General features: G+C 38.6%; 1 protein-coding gene across 2 annotated transcripts in view; it reads right to left on the bottom strand.

The window, feature by feature from the left end:
- LOC143039906 (phospholipase A2-like) overlaps positions 1–17,500 on the bottom strand; it is a 259,558-nt gene that overhangs the window by 3,599 nt on the left and 238,459 nt on the right. For both annotated transcript variants that reach the window (XM_076210258.1, XM_076210267.1), the window contains exons 4-5: positions 11,054–11,213; positions 3,890–4,042 (exon numbers count right to left, since the gene is read on the bottom strand). In XM_076210258.1, coding sequence (XP_076066373.1) covers positions 3,890–4,042; positions 11,054–11,213 — 313 coding nt within the window. The remainder of the gene's footprint in view (positions 1–3,889; positions 4,043–11,053; positions 11,214–17,500) is intronic.

Genomic DNA, 17,500 nt, shown 5'->3' with positions numbered 1-17,500 from the left:
GGGTTATACTAAAATTTCTGCACGTATATATATATATATATATATATATATATATATATATATATATATATATATATATATATATATATATATATGTATATATACTGTATTTATATAATATATATATATATATATGTATATATATGTAGATATATATATATATATGTATATATATATATATATATATATATATATATATATATATATATATATATATATATATATATATATATATATATATGCACAAATGAAATGCGTGTGATACATGCTGAGGAAGAAATATTTGACATGTGTCAGGCTTATAAGCTTAACCTTTCAAAATGGTGCCTAATTGACCACATTTTATTATTTTCATTTCGTTATGACGAGACATTTTCACAGAGTTTTATGAAATGATTCTCGACCTGTGGGTTTATGACCTTTTATGGGTCGGGGTAGGATGGGACAAATTAAATTATCATAAATGGAGCCCCAAGTAATTAATGGTCGTTAATGGATAAAGTACAATTTTATTCAGTGATGAAATGATCTTCAGTGGGCCAAAGAAGAGTAATAATATGAGGTACGTTGGTTAAGTATCTTTCTCTTATGATAGGAAGGATTGATGTTCTGGGATAACTGTGAAGAATTTATCGTGGCTAAGGTGTTTTGTTTAGTCTCTAGTTAGACTATCACACTGGGCTTCCATTGGCTTCGCCAGCGATGACCGTTGAGGATCGCATGAAGAATTGTCACCTCAGGACGCCCACATGAAGAATCGTCACCCCATGAGATCCCACCAGAAGAATTGTCACCCCAGTACGCCGATAATATATCAACAGTGGAATAGAGATTATGTTATGTTATGTTATGTTATGTTATGTTATGTTATGTTATGTTATGTTATGTTATGTTATGTTATGTTATGTTACGTTACGTTACGTTACGTTACGTTACGTTATGTTATGTTATGTTATGTTATGTTATGTTATGTTATGTTATGTTATGTTATGTTACTTTACGTTACGTTACGTTATGTTATGTTATGTTATGTTATGTTGGGTTAGGTTGAATGAAGGTTATGCTTATTGTCATCAGATTATACAACCGAAGAATCGTAAACCCAGGATGGACCGCTTCTGTTATATATAGCAAAACTGAATAATGAACTAAGAAATTGTAAACTTATACAAATGTTAGACATACTGTTGAAATGTTCTTAGAGAAATCTAAGGGTAAATTTTATTTCGCTTAAATAGATTAGTTTTATTGGAAAGTTGGTGAGCAGTCATCGGAATTCTGCGGTACTTCTGCCCATAAATCAACAGGAACAATAAAGTAAATACAAAGTTTGTTTAAAACTATTTGCATAGATGCCCTAAATTTACTAAAGTTACTAAAGCTCAAACAAATATGGGAGAATGAACATTACTAATAAACTCTTCCTACATAATTATGTTAACCCTGTACTTAGTCATATCGCCAGAACTTCCTTAATGTATAATGAAAATTCTATTTGAACATTTTTTTCACTAAGCGGCATCTGGCAACTAATGTGATACGCGCATGCGCATCGCTGCCCCTGCTTATGCCCAGTGTATCAGTATCTATCGCTGGTGATGTGTAAAGGTGTAGTGTGTCAGTGAAAAAATATATAAAGATAGAAAGATAGATCCACCGTGCTTCGTATACAGGTGACATATAGACTGATGTTTCTATCCTTCACTTTATCCCTCCTCCCCCTCCCTCCCCACTTCACCCTTTCACCCTCCCCACCCTTTCCTCTCCCCTACATCTTCCCCTCCACACCCCTTCTCCTTCCCCTCCCCCTCCCCCTTCTCCTCCCCTTCCCGCTCCCCTGCCCTCCCCTCTTCCCCTTAACCCCCTCCCCCTTCCCATCTCCCTTCTCTTCCCCCTCCGCCTCTCCTCCCCCTCCTTCACTCCTCTCAACATCTTCCTCTCTTTTTCCCCTCTCTCCCCTCCTCTTTGTTATTTACAAATTGTTAGCGTGTTGACGCTCCCTTACGCTGAACAAGATCGTTTACTCCTTTTCGCAAGAGGAAAGCAACACTGGTCATAACAGGTCAATCCACTCGTTAACCCATTCAACTCCGATGACAAGATGTCTTGTCATTTGGTCAAATAAAACAAAAAATCATAAAACACCAAAATGTTTGATCAAACACCAGAAAAATATGACGTCAATCCTCGCTTCGCTCGCAGCGAAGCGAGGACTGACGTCATATTTTTCTGGTGTTTGATCAAACATTTTGGTGTTTTATGATTTTTTGTTTTATTTGACTAAATGACAAGACATCTTGTCATCGGAGTTGAATGGGTTACGATGACCTTTCCAAGACTCGATAAAATCGTACGACATTAGCCAGAATAAAATCTGTGAAGCATTCAATCACAGCAAAGTGGTTCCCCTTCCATTTGCGTTTGATGACTTGTATCTGTTCAAACTGTCGTCAAATAATTCTATTCTGGTGAAGGAAGCTTCCACAGCAAAAGGTTTAAGCCTATCCAGATTGGCACCCTTTCCTGCAGTCTGTGGCTTGTCGCATGTCACAGGGGAGTTTATCCGCTTGAGGATTACAAAAGTTATTAGTCATAGGTTTGTATCACTCGGCTCACGTTTCGATGTATCGCTGCAATAGCAAGCCTTTAGATCAGCGTTTCTCAACCTTTTTACCCTTGCGTTACCTTTAAAATAAATTGCATGTCTCAAGGAACCCCTGCGCAAAAAACAAAAAAAACAAAAAAACACACATACCATATCTTTCTCATTTTATTTTCATCGTAATTATAGGTTAGATAGGATGATGTCAATATTACATTATTACAATAACCAAGAATATGTCGTGCGTGTTTAATTGTATTAACGTATATGAAATGAAATAAAAAATCAAAAGTGCATTAGCTTATCTCACTTGTTCTCGCTGAACCTTTAGGGACCTTTTGCGGAACCTTAGGGTTCCGGGGAACCCTGGTTGAGAAACGCTGATTTAGAGAATTGTTTTTTAACCTTTTTTCAGAGTCCGTGACTCTTGATTATCTAAAAAAAAAAAATCTCGTACCCCCATCTAATGTAAATACAATGCAAACATATGAAAAGAATTAGTGATACCTTTGCTGAGAAATAATTAGATATATTCAATTACTGAACAAAGGTACTTTTTTATTTCAAATTAGAAATGTCAATTAGTAGGATATAATGAATGCACCATTATGCTCTCTCATGGTAAATATATAGTACCATATCACTGGCTATAATGTCTCGTAACCTCAGGCTTAAGTTTTCGTACCCCTGTAGAGGCTGTTGGTGAGTACACAGACCCCAACACCCTCGTCACAGTGACGCACTTCTCAGTCTTTATTCTATATCACAACATGGTTTTATTTAGTTAAGGTAAAAGCTCTTAGTCTTGGTCCAAGTTAAGAACAGAAGAACATAAGAATGGAGAAGACTGCAGGAGATCATAAGGCTTACACTAGGCAGTTTCATGTCATCCTCATCCATAAAGTTATCTCAACTTCTCTTAAAACAACAAATTGTTTCAGCGATCACAACATTGTTTCTAAGTCTATTCGTTCATTAACCACCCTTTGGGTAAGTCAATTCTTGCCTATTCTCTTTTTTTAACCTAAATTTGTCCCTCAGCTGATTACAATTATTTGTCATTAACCAAAAAACAAAATATCTAGACAAGCGGTAATTTTTGGGCGAGGATTTTTTTTAGACTAATGCAGATGGGACATTAACCAAAACCATAATATCTAAAGAAGCGGTCACCCTAGGGTTATTGGGGGTTGGGGTGGGGGGTAAATGGAAAGATTCGTTTCATAGTGAAAAAAACAAAGGTCCTTTTGCTCGTGACGAACGCAACAAAATACAAATGTGACCTACCCTGCCCACTCGGCACATCCAAGGATGGGCTGAGCGAGCTTGTAGCACTGCACTAGTCCCGTGGAGAAGTAGGCACCCCCGACTTCACGGGCCTCTGGGCTTCCAACGCCATGAAGACATTTCCGGAACGAGTCGTCACAGTCACAGTGACTCCTGGAAACAAAAGAGCATCAAATGAACGTTCTTCGTAAAGATCTCGTTAGGTCTTCCCAAGTAGGGAGTTCTTCAAGAACTCGTGTGGAACACAGTGACTTCTGGAAACAAAATAAGGGCATTTTTTCCCCCGACACCAATTTTTTTTTCTTTTTTTTGTTTCCTTATTTTCTTCAGAACTCAGGTTAACCTAAACTTAGCTCAACCTAACCTAACCTAACCTAACCTAACCTAACCTAACCTAACCTAACCTCACTTCACCTCACCTCACTTAACTTCGTTAACCACTGTGGGTACCCTGGCCGCACAGGCTTAGTGTTGTAAAAAAAACTAAAAATGATCCCAAAAGAGCACCAATTAAACGTTCTTCGTAAAGATATCGTTAAGTTCCTCTCGAGTAGGAGCTCTTCAGGAACTTGTGTAGGATGGTGGTTAGCGTCTCTGACTTTGAAGAGGGAGTTCAGGGTTCGACCCACGGGGAACATTAGGCCATTGTCCAAACCCGGGCTTCATGCCAGCACCTAATTAACAAGATGCTCACTGGCCAGGCGGGTTAGAGCGTCTCTACTTGCGGCGGAGGTTGAGGTGACGGCAGCGAGTTGGACCAAGGGCATGGTTCATTAAATTCCACGCTACGAAGTTCTCTGTAAGGGGCACCGTCCTAGCCTCCTTACAGGGGGAGTTTCGCTACGTTAAACTGAATCACCCTATGGTTCAGTTGTTTTGTTTTTAGGCTTCAAGCAGAGCAGGAATGATCCAAACACAAGCATAATTAGGAAAACATTTCTCAAAACATATAAATCCTCATAACCAAGCCGGGTTAAGCCCCCAAGGTGAGCTGAAGGTTGTATCAATCCCAAGTGGATATGGTGGTCTTGCAGTGGACCATTTAAACAGGGCTCGTAGCTCACAGTATTCGTTTGTATCAAGAAACATGTGTGCGTGTCGTGTGTGTGATTCACCATGGTCTTGGATCACGTGTTGGACTCGTGATCGACAGCTATTTCCCTCCCGGAAGAGAGCTCAGAACTCATACATGACCGATCTATGGGTAATGCTGTGACCATACACGCACCCTCCAACTCCCCGCCCACGAGAGTTGGAGTAACGATCCGCAGCGCAGCAATACTGAAATTATTTCAGCCCTGGGTGGGATTCGAACCCTACCTACGACTTCCCTCCTGGTCTAAAGCCTCGTTGACACGGGACTAGCTTAGTAACCGCTAGTACTAGTGACTTGTAAACTGCCCCTTTACTTGCCCAATGTCGGAAAGCTCGTAAACTTGCCTTCAAACTATTCTAGTGACAATGGAAAAGGTGGAACTTTACTATACAATAGTTTTCGTTTCAAAGCATCACGTTTATTTAATACTCTGCCAACGGATATCAGATACATTACGAATTGCTCTGTAGACAGCTTTAAATCCTCACTGGGCTCTTTCCTGTCAAAAATGGAAGATAATCCAGGGATGCCTAACGAAGAGAATTCACTATTTAAGGCGATAGATAAACTGAGGCGGACATGACGTGCTGGAATGAAGCTTCCTGCTAAGCCTTACCAAATAAGTAAAAACTTATTTGCTGGTTAATCTAACTTGTAGCTAGCCTTGGCGGCTACTAAACTAGCCCCATGTCAACAAGACTCAAGCTGAATAGGGTCGTCCGGTATTAGCAGGAACAAAACCTCTAAAGGTGTGTGAGCGTAAATAATGTGTTGAAATAATTCTTGTTCTCCAGCTACTTCGAGTGTTTTACAAGGAAGCGGCAGAAAATGAAATTCGTTGCAGTGTGTTGAGCTTTGTATTTGCATTCAATTCGCGAAAAAAAGGAGCACCCGGGCCGAGACACGGATTTTTATGGAAAATCCAATTGCATCATAGAGCCAAGCGAGACCCGGCAAAGAACTAAAAATGAAGAAGAAGAAGAAGAGAATAAAAAGAAAACGCGAGCGCGTGTGTGTAACGGGGTGTTCCAAGCTCAACTACTATAAGCGAACGTCGGGACAATGTTGATGGTTACGTTTTCTATGACACTACGTATACATAACCTAATGAACGGACAGACAAAGCATTTGAGAATATTAATCAGAACGGCTGAGGGTCGCGGTATAAAGTGGTCACATCCTGTTTCGTGTCGTGTAGAACTCGTCCCTCGAACTCGCGCCAAGTAATATGAAAGCGAACAAGGTTGTTAGCTCGTGTTCCTTTGACCTTCCTTCTTGCTCCTCAGGAATGCACAAACTTGTACCGTCTAGTTTGGAACACTGTGTGTGTGTATTTACCTAGTTGTATTTACCTAGTTGTATTTTACGGGAAGGGGAGCTATGCTCGTGGGGTCCCGTCTTCATATCTCATTTTATCTAAACTATTTTTAAATTCATGTATTGTTTTTGCACACACCACTTTCTCATCTAACTTGTTCCAACTGTCTATTGCTCTGTGAGGAAAGCTGTTCTTTTTAAAATCTCTTCTATAGCTGTCTTTTTTTATTTTCTTTCCGTGTCCTCTTGTATTTCTGTCATCCCATTTTATCAGATTCTCTCTATCAGTAATTTCTATGCCTTTCATGATTCTGTAAATAGCTATCAAATCTCCTCTCTCTCTTCTTTGCTCTAGTGTCTGTAGTTTAAGTTTTTGTAGTCTCTCTTCATATGATAGTTTTGAGAGTGTTGGTGCCAGTTTTGTAATTGCTCTTTGTATTCTTTCAAGTTTTTTTATACATTTTTTTGTACTTGGTGACCATATCGTTGCTGCATATTCCAATCTTGGTCTTATCAGGGTGATTAGGATTTTCCTCACCATTTCTTCATCCAGGTATGTAAATGCCACTTTGATTGTTCTTATTAAATTATAAGTTTCTCCAAAAATCTTATTTATATGTTTCTCAGGTGACATATTATTCATAACAATGACTCCCAGGTCCTTCTCATTTTCTACTTTTTTTTTTTTTTTTTTTTTTTTTTTTTTTTTTTATTCCTTCTTCTCCCAAATTATATGATCCTGTTATCCTGTTTTTGCTTTTTCCAAATTCCATTATACTACACTTTTTTGTATTGAACTCCATCTCCCACTTCCTACTCCATTCTTGTACTTTATTTAGATCTCTCTGTAGTGATTCACAATCTTCTTCAGTTTTCACTCTTTTCAGTAATTTTGCATCATCTGCAAAGAAGCTCATATAGCTTTCAATTCCTTCATCCATATCATTAATATATATAGCAAACATTATTGGGGCCAGAACTGTTCCCTGCGGGACACCGCTTATTACTTCATTCCATTTTGAGTGCTGATCTCTTATCACTACTCTCATTTTTCTTTCTTGCAAAAAGTCTTCCATCCAATTTAGCAATTTACCTTGTATTCCTCCTTCATATTCTAATTTCTTAAGCAACTTCTTATGTGGTACTTTGTCAAAAGCTTTTTTTAGGTCTAGAAATGCACAATCAGCCCATCCATCTCTTTCTTGTATTATATCTATTAGCCTTGAATAGAAACATATTAAATTGGTGACGCATGATCGTCCTTGTCTGAATCCAAATTGCCTTGGATTTAGTACGTTGTTTTTTTCCAAGTATTTTACCCATCTACTTTTGATAATTCTTTCACATATTTTTGCTATTGTACTTGTTAGAGAGACTGGTCTATAGTTGGTAGGTTCTTCTTTATTTCCTCCTTTATATATAGGTACTATATTTGCTTTTTTCCAATCTTCTGGAACTTTTCCTTCTTTTAAGGAACTGCTTATTATGCTATGTATTTTGTCTGCCAGTTCATTCCTGCATTCTTTCAGAATCCAGTTTGCTATTTCATCTGGCCCATGCGATTTTCTGACATTAAAATTACCCAAGTGTGTCAATATTTCATTCTTTGTTACTTCTATTTCTTCCATAGGGGGGACTTTTTCCTTCCACTCAATCTCTTCAGGTTGTATATTTTCCCTTGTAAACACTGATTTAAAATGTTTGTTCATAATTTCTGCCATTTCCATTTCCTCAGTGTATTCAACTCCTCCTTGTCTTAATTTCTCTAAGTCTTGTTTGTTTTTCAGTTTATTGTTTACAAATCTGTAGAATAGTTTTGGTTGATCTTTACACTTTTCTATAACATCTTTTTCATATTTTCTTTTTTCCTCTCTGCACTTTTGTACATATTCATTTCTATAACCAGTATATATTTTCCATTTTTCAGGTCTTCTGTCTTTTTTCCATCTGTTCCAGGCTTTGTCTCTTTTGTCCTTTAACTCCCTACAACTTTTGTTGTACCAGCATTTTACATATTCTTTTTCTTGTTTTTGTCTTGGGACATACTTTTCCACTCCTTTTTTGTAAATTTTTGTCAAAATATTCCATTTCTCTTCCACTGTTGTTTCTTCTTTGTATATTTCTTCCCAGTTTTCTTGTTGGAAGAATTCTCTTATTTTATCAAAGTTTGTTTTTTCATACATCATTCTTCCTTTTCTATATTGTTCATTTCTTTTCATATATTTTTCTTCATTAAGTTCCAGTTCAATCAATATGTGGTCACTTTTACCTATTGGTGTTTTATATTCAATCTTGTCCACTATTCTAGGTTCAGATGTAATTATTAAGTCTAGCCTCGATGGTTCTTCTTCATTTCTATACCTAGTGTTCTCTTGTATCCATTGTGTCATTGAATGGTCAGTAATCATCTCAAGTAGAGCATTTCCCCATGAGTCATCACCACTCTTTACCGTCATTTCTTCCCAGCAGATTTCTTTGCAATTAAAGTCGCCCATCATAACTATTCTTCCTCCGTCTTCCATTATTTTAGTTAATGCTATCTTTGTGTCCTCTAACATACTTTTATGTTCACTCTCCTCCCATGAGGCTGTTTTCGGAGGCACATAATTGATCACAAATTTTCTGCTCTTCTTATCTCGGTCTTCCACTTCTATCATAATCATCTCTACTGTATTCTTTCCATATATGACACCTTTCACGTTTATATCCTTCTTAGTCAGGAACATAACTCCACCCCCTTGTTTTTTCTCTCTGTTTCTAATCCAATAATTGTATGTATCATGTCCTACACTGTTGGGTGGTAGTGGGCCTTTTAATTTTGTTTCTACAATTCCCATTATGTCCGGTTCTTTTTCTTTCAAATAATCATTCAGTTCATTCAATCCTGTTATCAATCCATCTATATTTGTGTAAGACACTCTTAGTTTTCTGCCACTTCCATTGTATTCTCTGTTTCCCTTATGTTTTTCTTTAGTATGTCGAACTGCTTTATTTTCATGTTCACTACTCTCCAATAGAATCTCTCTTTCTCTGACTCCGTTCTTTCCTCGTTTTTTGCCTTAGCTTCAATTCTTTTCTGCTTTTCTGCCTCTCTTTCCTCCTTATTCATTTCTCTTTTTATCCATACCTTTTTATATTGATCATTTGTTGCTAGTTTCCCTGTCTTGGATAGAATTTTCTCTGCTGTTGTTTGTGACCTGAATTTAATCTTAATTGGTCTGGTCTTATCTGTACTATATTTTCCGAGTCTGAATTTTTCCTCAATTTCCTTTATAATTTCTGGTTCATCTTCCTGGACTAATTTTAATAAACTGTTTACTCTTTCATTTTCCTCCTTGATTCTTGCAGTTCTATCTGGGTTATGTTTCTCTTCCATTCCTAATATAATTATACATTTCTTTTTGTCAGCTAATTCTCTTACTATATTCTCCTTCTGTCTCATCACTTTAATAACTGAGTCTTCATTATGTTCTTTCAATTGCTGTTTGACTATGTCAGTGAATGAAACCTTATTCCCTTCTTGAGTTATTCTCCAATTTTTAGCTTCTGTAGCTAGTTTCTCTCTGTTTTCATTACTATTCTTCTTCAATTTCTCATTCTCCTCCTTTACATTTCCTAACTGTCTTTTTAGGTCCTCTATTTCTTCAGTTAAGTTTCTGTTAGCCTTCTCTAGTTGTTCCAACCTTTCAATTCTTTGAAAAATGGAGTCTACGTTACCTAACTTACGCTCCAAGTCCTCGATCACCTTATCAACTCTCTCCTCTAGTCTTATCAGTCGGGGGGGGGGGGGTTGTGTCCCCCCCACCCTCTTTAAATCCCTGGAACATATTCTCGTCACTTTCTTCTGTATTGCTCCTCTCTATACTTCTAATCTTTACATTTTTATTAGACATTTGATCCTCGCTAAGTCTTTTGTTTACCTTCCGCTTGTCTGGCTGGTCAAAGTCTACTCCCTCCTCATTTCCTTCCATTTCCCTCAGTAATCCCTCCCCTTTTCCTCTTTCCCTACGTTCCCACTACTCCACGAGCAATTTCCCCCCCACCCTGCAAAAACACTAGGCACTTCTCTTTGCGTTGGGATCCACAGACTTCACTTTTCTTCAGAACGTCTTCTAAGCCGTCCATTCGTTGAAGTGTGTGTGTGTGTGTGTGTGTGTGTGTGTGTGTGTGTGTGTGTGTGTGTGTGTGTGTGTGTGTGTGTGTGCGTGTGTTTGTGCGTGCGTGCGTGCGCTCGTTTGTCTGAGTTTAGGAAATCGTAGGGAGGAAAACATTTCTGAACTAAAGAGAGTAAAAATTTTAATGGGAGAATTTTCAATCCTTTGAACTTGAGGGTCTCCTTAGTTGTCTACCTCCATTCATCGTCAACAACCAATGAACTTCGTACATTAGCCACGAAAAATGGTATTACAATACGGACAAGGTTATGTAAAGTATCGCATACGCATACGTTTGCTTTACGAGAATCATTACGGAAAAGAGAATTTTTTTTTAAAAGATTAGTGTATTAGTTTCAAAATGAATGCACAAATCTTGGAGGGTATTTTTTTTATGTCTGAATATACAAAGTCTGCCCACGTTTGTCGAAAATGTCCTTTGAGATGACATCAAGTTATACAGCCCTCTAACGATCTGTGATATCAAACTCCGAGTGACATGACGTCACTCGTTTGAACCGTCTCTCTGTACGTAGGTACGCTTTGTATATTCACTTTTTGGGTTGATGTGATAGTCGTATGCGGGGTCGTACTTACATGGTGAAAGGTGAGTCGTTGGTGATGTTGTGGCGCGTCTCCCCAGGGGCCAAGTCGTCCGGACAGAGGTCGTGGTCGCGGCAGCAGACGTCCAAATCCTTCAGGGGTCCCAGGTCCGATAGGTCTTCTGCCACGTTCCCTGTTCCACACCACTTGGTTCCTGAAACGCAAGGAGGACCTCGAAGTTAGGATGATATGTTCTGGAAATGTCACCCAAGGGTCGAACTTGCATCAGGCCTTCGCACTTCGGAAAGAAAAATGATACATTTTGAGGAAGCGAGCAAAGTGCTAGAACGAAAACGTACACTTTAAAGTCGGTCGACTGTCTCACCAGGTCATGACGTCATATCGTTGCTTTCCTTCCGAAATGAATTGACTCGTTGCCATGCAGAAAATTTGTAAAAGGAAGTGCAAGATTCTACCGAACCTGACTTTGAAATTATCGGTATTGTGATCAGTAGAAAACAGTTATTATTCAAACACTAGAACTTTGCAAACATACTTCTCTAAAATTATGATAACCGCGTAGATGCAAAATTGTTTAATCTTGAAAAACAAATACTTTGCATCTCACAGTGATAAGATAATGCCTGTATGTTCAACAGCAAATGTACAAGCAACTTACAAGTACATCAACTGGAAAATATCAAAATTATCTATTACAAACGATCATAAAACTTTATATAAGTGTGTGTGTCTGTGTGTGTGTGTGTGTGTGTGTGCGAGTATGTGTGTGTGTGTTATGTGCGTGCACGTATATACGCATATCTCTGTGGATGTACCCATGCCTGTGTTTACTCAGGTAACATATACTGAGGCGTTTGGTTTCAATTTGAGGTCAGGCTTCGATGGCTGGAGAGAGCCTTGGGTACATGGATTGTGAACAACAATGTAGAGACTTGTCATGGAAACAGCAAAGATGAGAGTATTCCACGCACTTTCCTTGCAATATTGAATTTATTTTATTAAATGTGTTGGAGGCTGCGTCTAAGGCAGGATTTTTCTTGGTCGTTCGTGGACTTGGAAAAGGCCTACGATATATTCATGTATATATATATGTATATATATATATATATATATATATATGTATATATATATATGTATATATATATGTATATATATATATGTATATATATATGTATATATATATGTATATATATATATATATATATATATATATACATATATATATGTATATATATATATATCGGTACATACACACATTCACACGCGCGCGCGCATACACACACACACACACACACACACACACACACACACACACACACACACACATATATATATACGCACGCACGCACAAACACACGCAAACATACGCACACATACGCACACACACACACACACACACACACACACACACACACACACACACACACACACACACACACACACACACACACACACACACACACACACACACACACACACACACACACACACACACACACACACACACACACACACACACACACACACACACACACACACACACACATATATATATATATATATATACATACATGCATACATATACCAAGGCTTTTTCCCCCTTACTAGGGAGGTAGACAAAAAGGAAAAGGCATAAAATCATTCCCACTTATTCCATCCCTGAATACACTCCACACCCCTCCACCCTCCCTCTTATCTTAGCACCTCCTGGATGACGGGTCATCCCTGCACCTTTTCCACTGCCCTGGGTCAGAAGCAGTGTCGCAAGACACAGCACTTCCACAGCAAGGACGCTTCATTAGATCGGCGACCCTCCCTCTCCGTCCTCCCATGCATAAAAGGAGAAGCCGGGGAGAAATCCCTTCAGGCTGCGTCAAATTTTGCTCACACCTTGTGCCTCACCCCCCATCCCCCCGCCCATTCCACCTCATGCATCACAACATCATCCATATACAAACATTCTCCATGCACCCCTGTCTTCTGTCCTCTCCCGTCCTTCCTCAACCGACATTCCCCTCTTCCCCAAAGCCCCCTTCACCTCATCCATCCACCTCATCCTAGGACGTCCCCTTATGTTCACTCCCTCCACATCTGCCTTCCATACCTCTTTTACTAGTCTTTCTTCACTCATTCTTTCCATGTGTCCAAACCATCCTAATACTCTTTCATCAACCCTATCTCCCAACTCCCTTTCCACCCCCGTTCTTCTCCTCACCTCCTCATTTCTCACTCTATCTAGCCTAGTAACCCCCATCATACTTCTCAGACATCTCATCTCAAACACATTCAAAGTCCTTCTCTCTTCCTCTCTTATGTTCCATGTTTCCGTCCCATACAGTGCTGTTGGCACAATCACTCCTTCATACAGTCTCCTCTTAGCATCCATTCCCAAATGTCTATTCCTCATTACACTCTTCAACCCACCAAGGCATTTGCTCGCTTCTCTCAATCTACATTCTACCTCCACCTCCACTCCACCTTTTCCTGCCACATTTGCACCCAAGTATCTAAAACTATCCACTTCCTCCAGTCGCTCTCTCTTAATGCTCACTTCATCCCTACCTGTGGGTAAAAGTAAGGTGATGAGATGTACAAGGGGCGAACCCTTGTACATCTCATCACCTTACTTTTACCCACATTTATCTTCAGCTTTCTTCTATCACATACTCTCCCAAACTCTATCACCAACTTCCTTAGTCCCTCCTCCGATCCTGCCACAAGCGCAGTGTCGTCCGCAAACAACAGCTGGCTCACCTCCAATTTTTCTCCATTTTCTTTAACCATCTCCAATCCCTGACCCACTACCCTTGCATTTACCTCTCGCACTACCCCATCCATGTATAAGTTGAACAGCCAGGGCGACATAACACATCCTTGACGAAGTCCCACCTTTACCTTGAACCACTCCCTCTCCATTTCTAATCCTGACACAAGCTCTACTACTCTCATAAAAACTCTTGACAGCTCCTAGAAGCTTTCCTCCTATCCCATATATCTGCATAACCTCCCACAGTGCCTTTCTGTCTACCCTATCGTAAGCCCAAAAAACATCCTTCCCCTTTCCTATAGCTTTCTCACATATTTGTCTTATCACAAAGATCTGATCTACACAACCTCTACCCGTTCTAAATCCACACTGTTCCTCACCAATTACTCCCTCTGTTCCTCTCCTAATCCTCTCAATCAAGATCCTCCCATAAGCCTTCCCAACAACACTTAACAAGCTAATCCCTCAATGATAGAGACACCGCAGTTGCTTTGATCTCATCATTGAGTATAACCACTCAATTTATTCGTTATTGGAGCCAACACAAAATTAATGAATGGTTACTGATGCCAAAGCATGCAATCATTTTATTTTCGTGGTTGGAAATTGATATTGCCTAGATGTTATTGCAATCATGATTCCCCCATGCAATGGCAGGTTGATCATCAGAATGTAAGGATTTACTGAAGAATAATTAGATGCAGTTGCCATGTACACTTTATCTGGTGCATTTATTCCATATCAGTCCAAATCGTTTACTTAAAATGCAGACGAAATGTTTATTGTACCAAAAATTGTAGTGGTATTCTGTGCCAGTCATGGAATAGAAAATTAAGTTGTAAGGAAAAGTGCTTTCTTACTTTAATTATATGAAGAAATCCACGAATACAAAGAACATGACAGAAATTTATACAAGCAAAGACATCAACACATGATTCGTGATAAGTCAAAATTATGCAAATTCATTTTATGTTGCAGTTATTTAAGCTAAAGTCGTACCCTTTTGTTCCGTTGCCAACGCTTCAGGTAAAAAAAAAAAAAAAAAAAAAAAAAAAAAAAAAAAAAAAAAAAAAAAAAAAAAAAAAAAAAAAAAAAAAAAAAAAAAAAAAAAAAAAAAAAAAAAAAAACACGACGATTGCTACCATCAGAATGACGAAGGTCAAACGAAGAGAAACGGAGTACGAAAGCGAATTCTGTGTTGTTATAAATATAACTTACATATTCCTCCAGTGTTAAAAAATAAAATAAATAAAATAAAATTGGAATTGCATCCACGTCCTCTGTGCACACGACATTAATCCATTTTCAAATTCTCTCTCTCTCTCTCTCTTTTTTCTTAAAGAAACGCGTAGCAATGGCAGTGCGAGTATATAGCATGGCGAAAGGTCAGAGACATTATATTAGGCAATAATCCGTGTGTAATCGGATTTAATCCCCTTTGTAACAGATATCGATCTTATTTTATTCAGGCAGCCTCCAAGCTATTTTCTCAATATCCATTGCATCTCCCTCCTCAATAACAAAGAGACTATAGCTCCATCGATCTAGGAAAGAAGAGACAGTATACTACAATCCTAAACAACATAAACAAAAATATCTGAATCAACTCTTTCCTTATCTTATAGCACGTTTCCTTTCATTCATTCTGCCGTTGACCTACTGCATGCACCTCAGTAGTACATATATACATATACCAAAGGCTAATCCCCCTACACGGGGGGTAGCCAAAAAGAAAAAGGCATAGAAACTAATCCCACCCATTCCATCTCCACCAAAGCAAAGGGAGTAACAAAGTAGATGCAGATCTAGGTAATTTTTTTTTTTCGCATCGGACATAGTTATGGACCAAAAGGTCTCCTGTCGGCATGCTCCTCTTTTGTTCCTTTGTAGTAGTGTTGAATGTCTAGGAAATATCGGATACAAGCGTGAAATGTCCTTCGAGGAGGCTGGGACTTGTCCAGCCGCAACTAGAAGAAGAATGGAGTTTTGTAAAGGGGCATTTAGACGGTCAAACGGTTTGACAAATCCGGTTTCTCAAACAAGTGTTTGAAGTGATGTTTGACCGTGTGAATAGGGTATTTGGTTGTCAAACACGTTCGACAAACGTGTTTGACGACCAAATACCCCATTCACACGGTCAAACATCACTTCAAACACTTGTCTGACAAACCGGGTTTGTCAAACTGTTTGATCGTGTAAATGGCCCTTAAGGCGGTGCGAAAGGCGCTAATGTGCTTAAGTTATAGTCTGTGTCTATTGTGGTGTATGCTATCTTGTATAGATGTAGGTACCCAATTTATCTAATTTTTGAAGTACTGGTTTAAGTTAGACATGCACACACACACAAACACACACACACACAGACACACACACACGCACACACACACACACACACACACACACACACACACACACACACACACACACACACACACACACACACACACACACACACACACACACACACACACACACACACACACATATATATATATATATATATATATATATATATATATATATATACATATATATGCGTGCACAGTCACACACACACACACACACACACACACACACACACACACACACACACACACACACACACACACACACACACACACACACACAGACACACACACACTCACTCAAAGGCAAAATGGTAGCGTTTACAACCGCTACTACAGAGGTTTGAATTCGAATTCCGCCCAGGGCTGAAATAATTTCAGTATCGCTGCATGTAAAGTCACAGCATTACTTATAGATCGGTCATGTATGAGCTCTGAGCTCTCATCCGGGAGGGTAATAGTTGTTGATCACGAGTCCAACACGTGATTCAAAGACCATGGTGAATCACTCACACACACACACACACACACACACACACACACACACACACACACACACACACACACACACACACACACACACACACACACACACACACACACGTATATATATGTATATGTGTATGTATATATATGATGAGAGAAATGACGTTCTTGCGTTTTCCAGTGCGATAAAACCTATATGATCTTATTAATTCTTATGAAATATACCTTATTTCATGTATTCTACTCCATTACCATCCATCTCTTCTGTTTTGTACTTTCTACTAAATCTACCCCGTTCATCAGCCCTCTTGTCTTTCTTTACGTTTTCTGTGAGTGAAGGCTTGCTTTTATTCCGTTATATTTTTCCTACTATCATATTTTTTTCTTTTATTGTATTCCGCTCTTGTGACTGCCTTCTTGATTTTCTAGAATACATCTTTTTATTTTCTTGTTTATAACATTTTCATTTTCGTAACATATTCTTTTTTTAAGTAATATGTGATGCATTGTAAAAAAAAACCTCAGCTTACATTTTTTAAATTCTCTTACCGTTTCTCCCCTTTCATACCACAGTCTTTTCTGCAGTAATATGCAACGCATCGTAAAAATCTTAGCTTACATGTTTCACCCCCTCTTTCGTCTTCTCTTCTTTTCTTCCTCCACTTTCTCTTGCTTTTCCACCTTCCTCCTCCATATGCTTGTCAAATACAACAAGGAAAATAATCCTTTTCAGTACAATTTTCATTTAGTAACTTGTACACAACTCTGATTGTCATAATTGTTTACAAAGCTCAATGTTCCTAGCAATAAACACATGAACAAGTAAAAAAGTAAATAAAGAGATAGGTAAGTGTATAGATAGATAAATAAATAATATAGAAA

The sequence above is a fragment of the Oratosquilla oratoria genome, chromosome 2 (genome assembly GCF_046742065.1).
Source record: "Oratosquilla oratoria isolate Oo_2021 chromosome 2, ASM4674206v1, whole genome shotgun sequence".
NCBI classification, from domain to species: domain Eukaryota; kingdom Metazoa; phylum Arthropoda; class Malacostraca; order Stomatopoda; family Squillidae; genus Oratosquilla; species Oratosquilla oratoria.
Note: the sequence above shows the minus strand (reverse complement) of the source record. Positions and strands in the feature narration are given on the sequence as shown.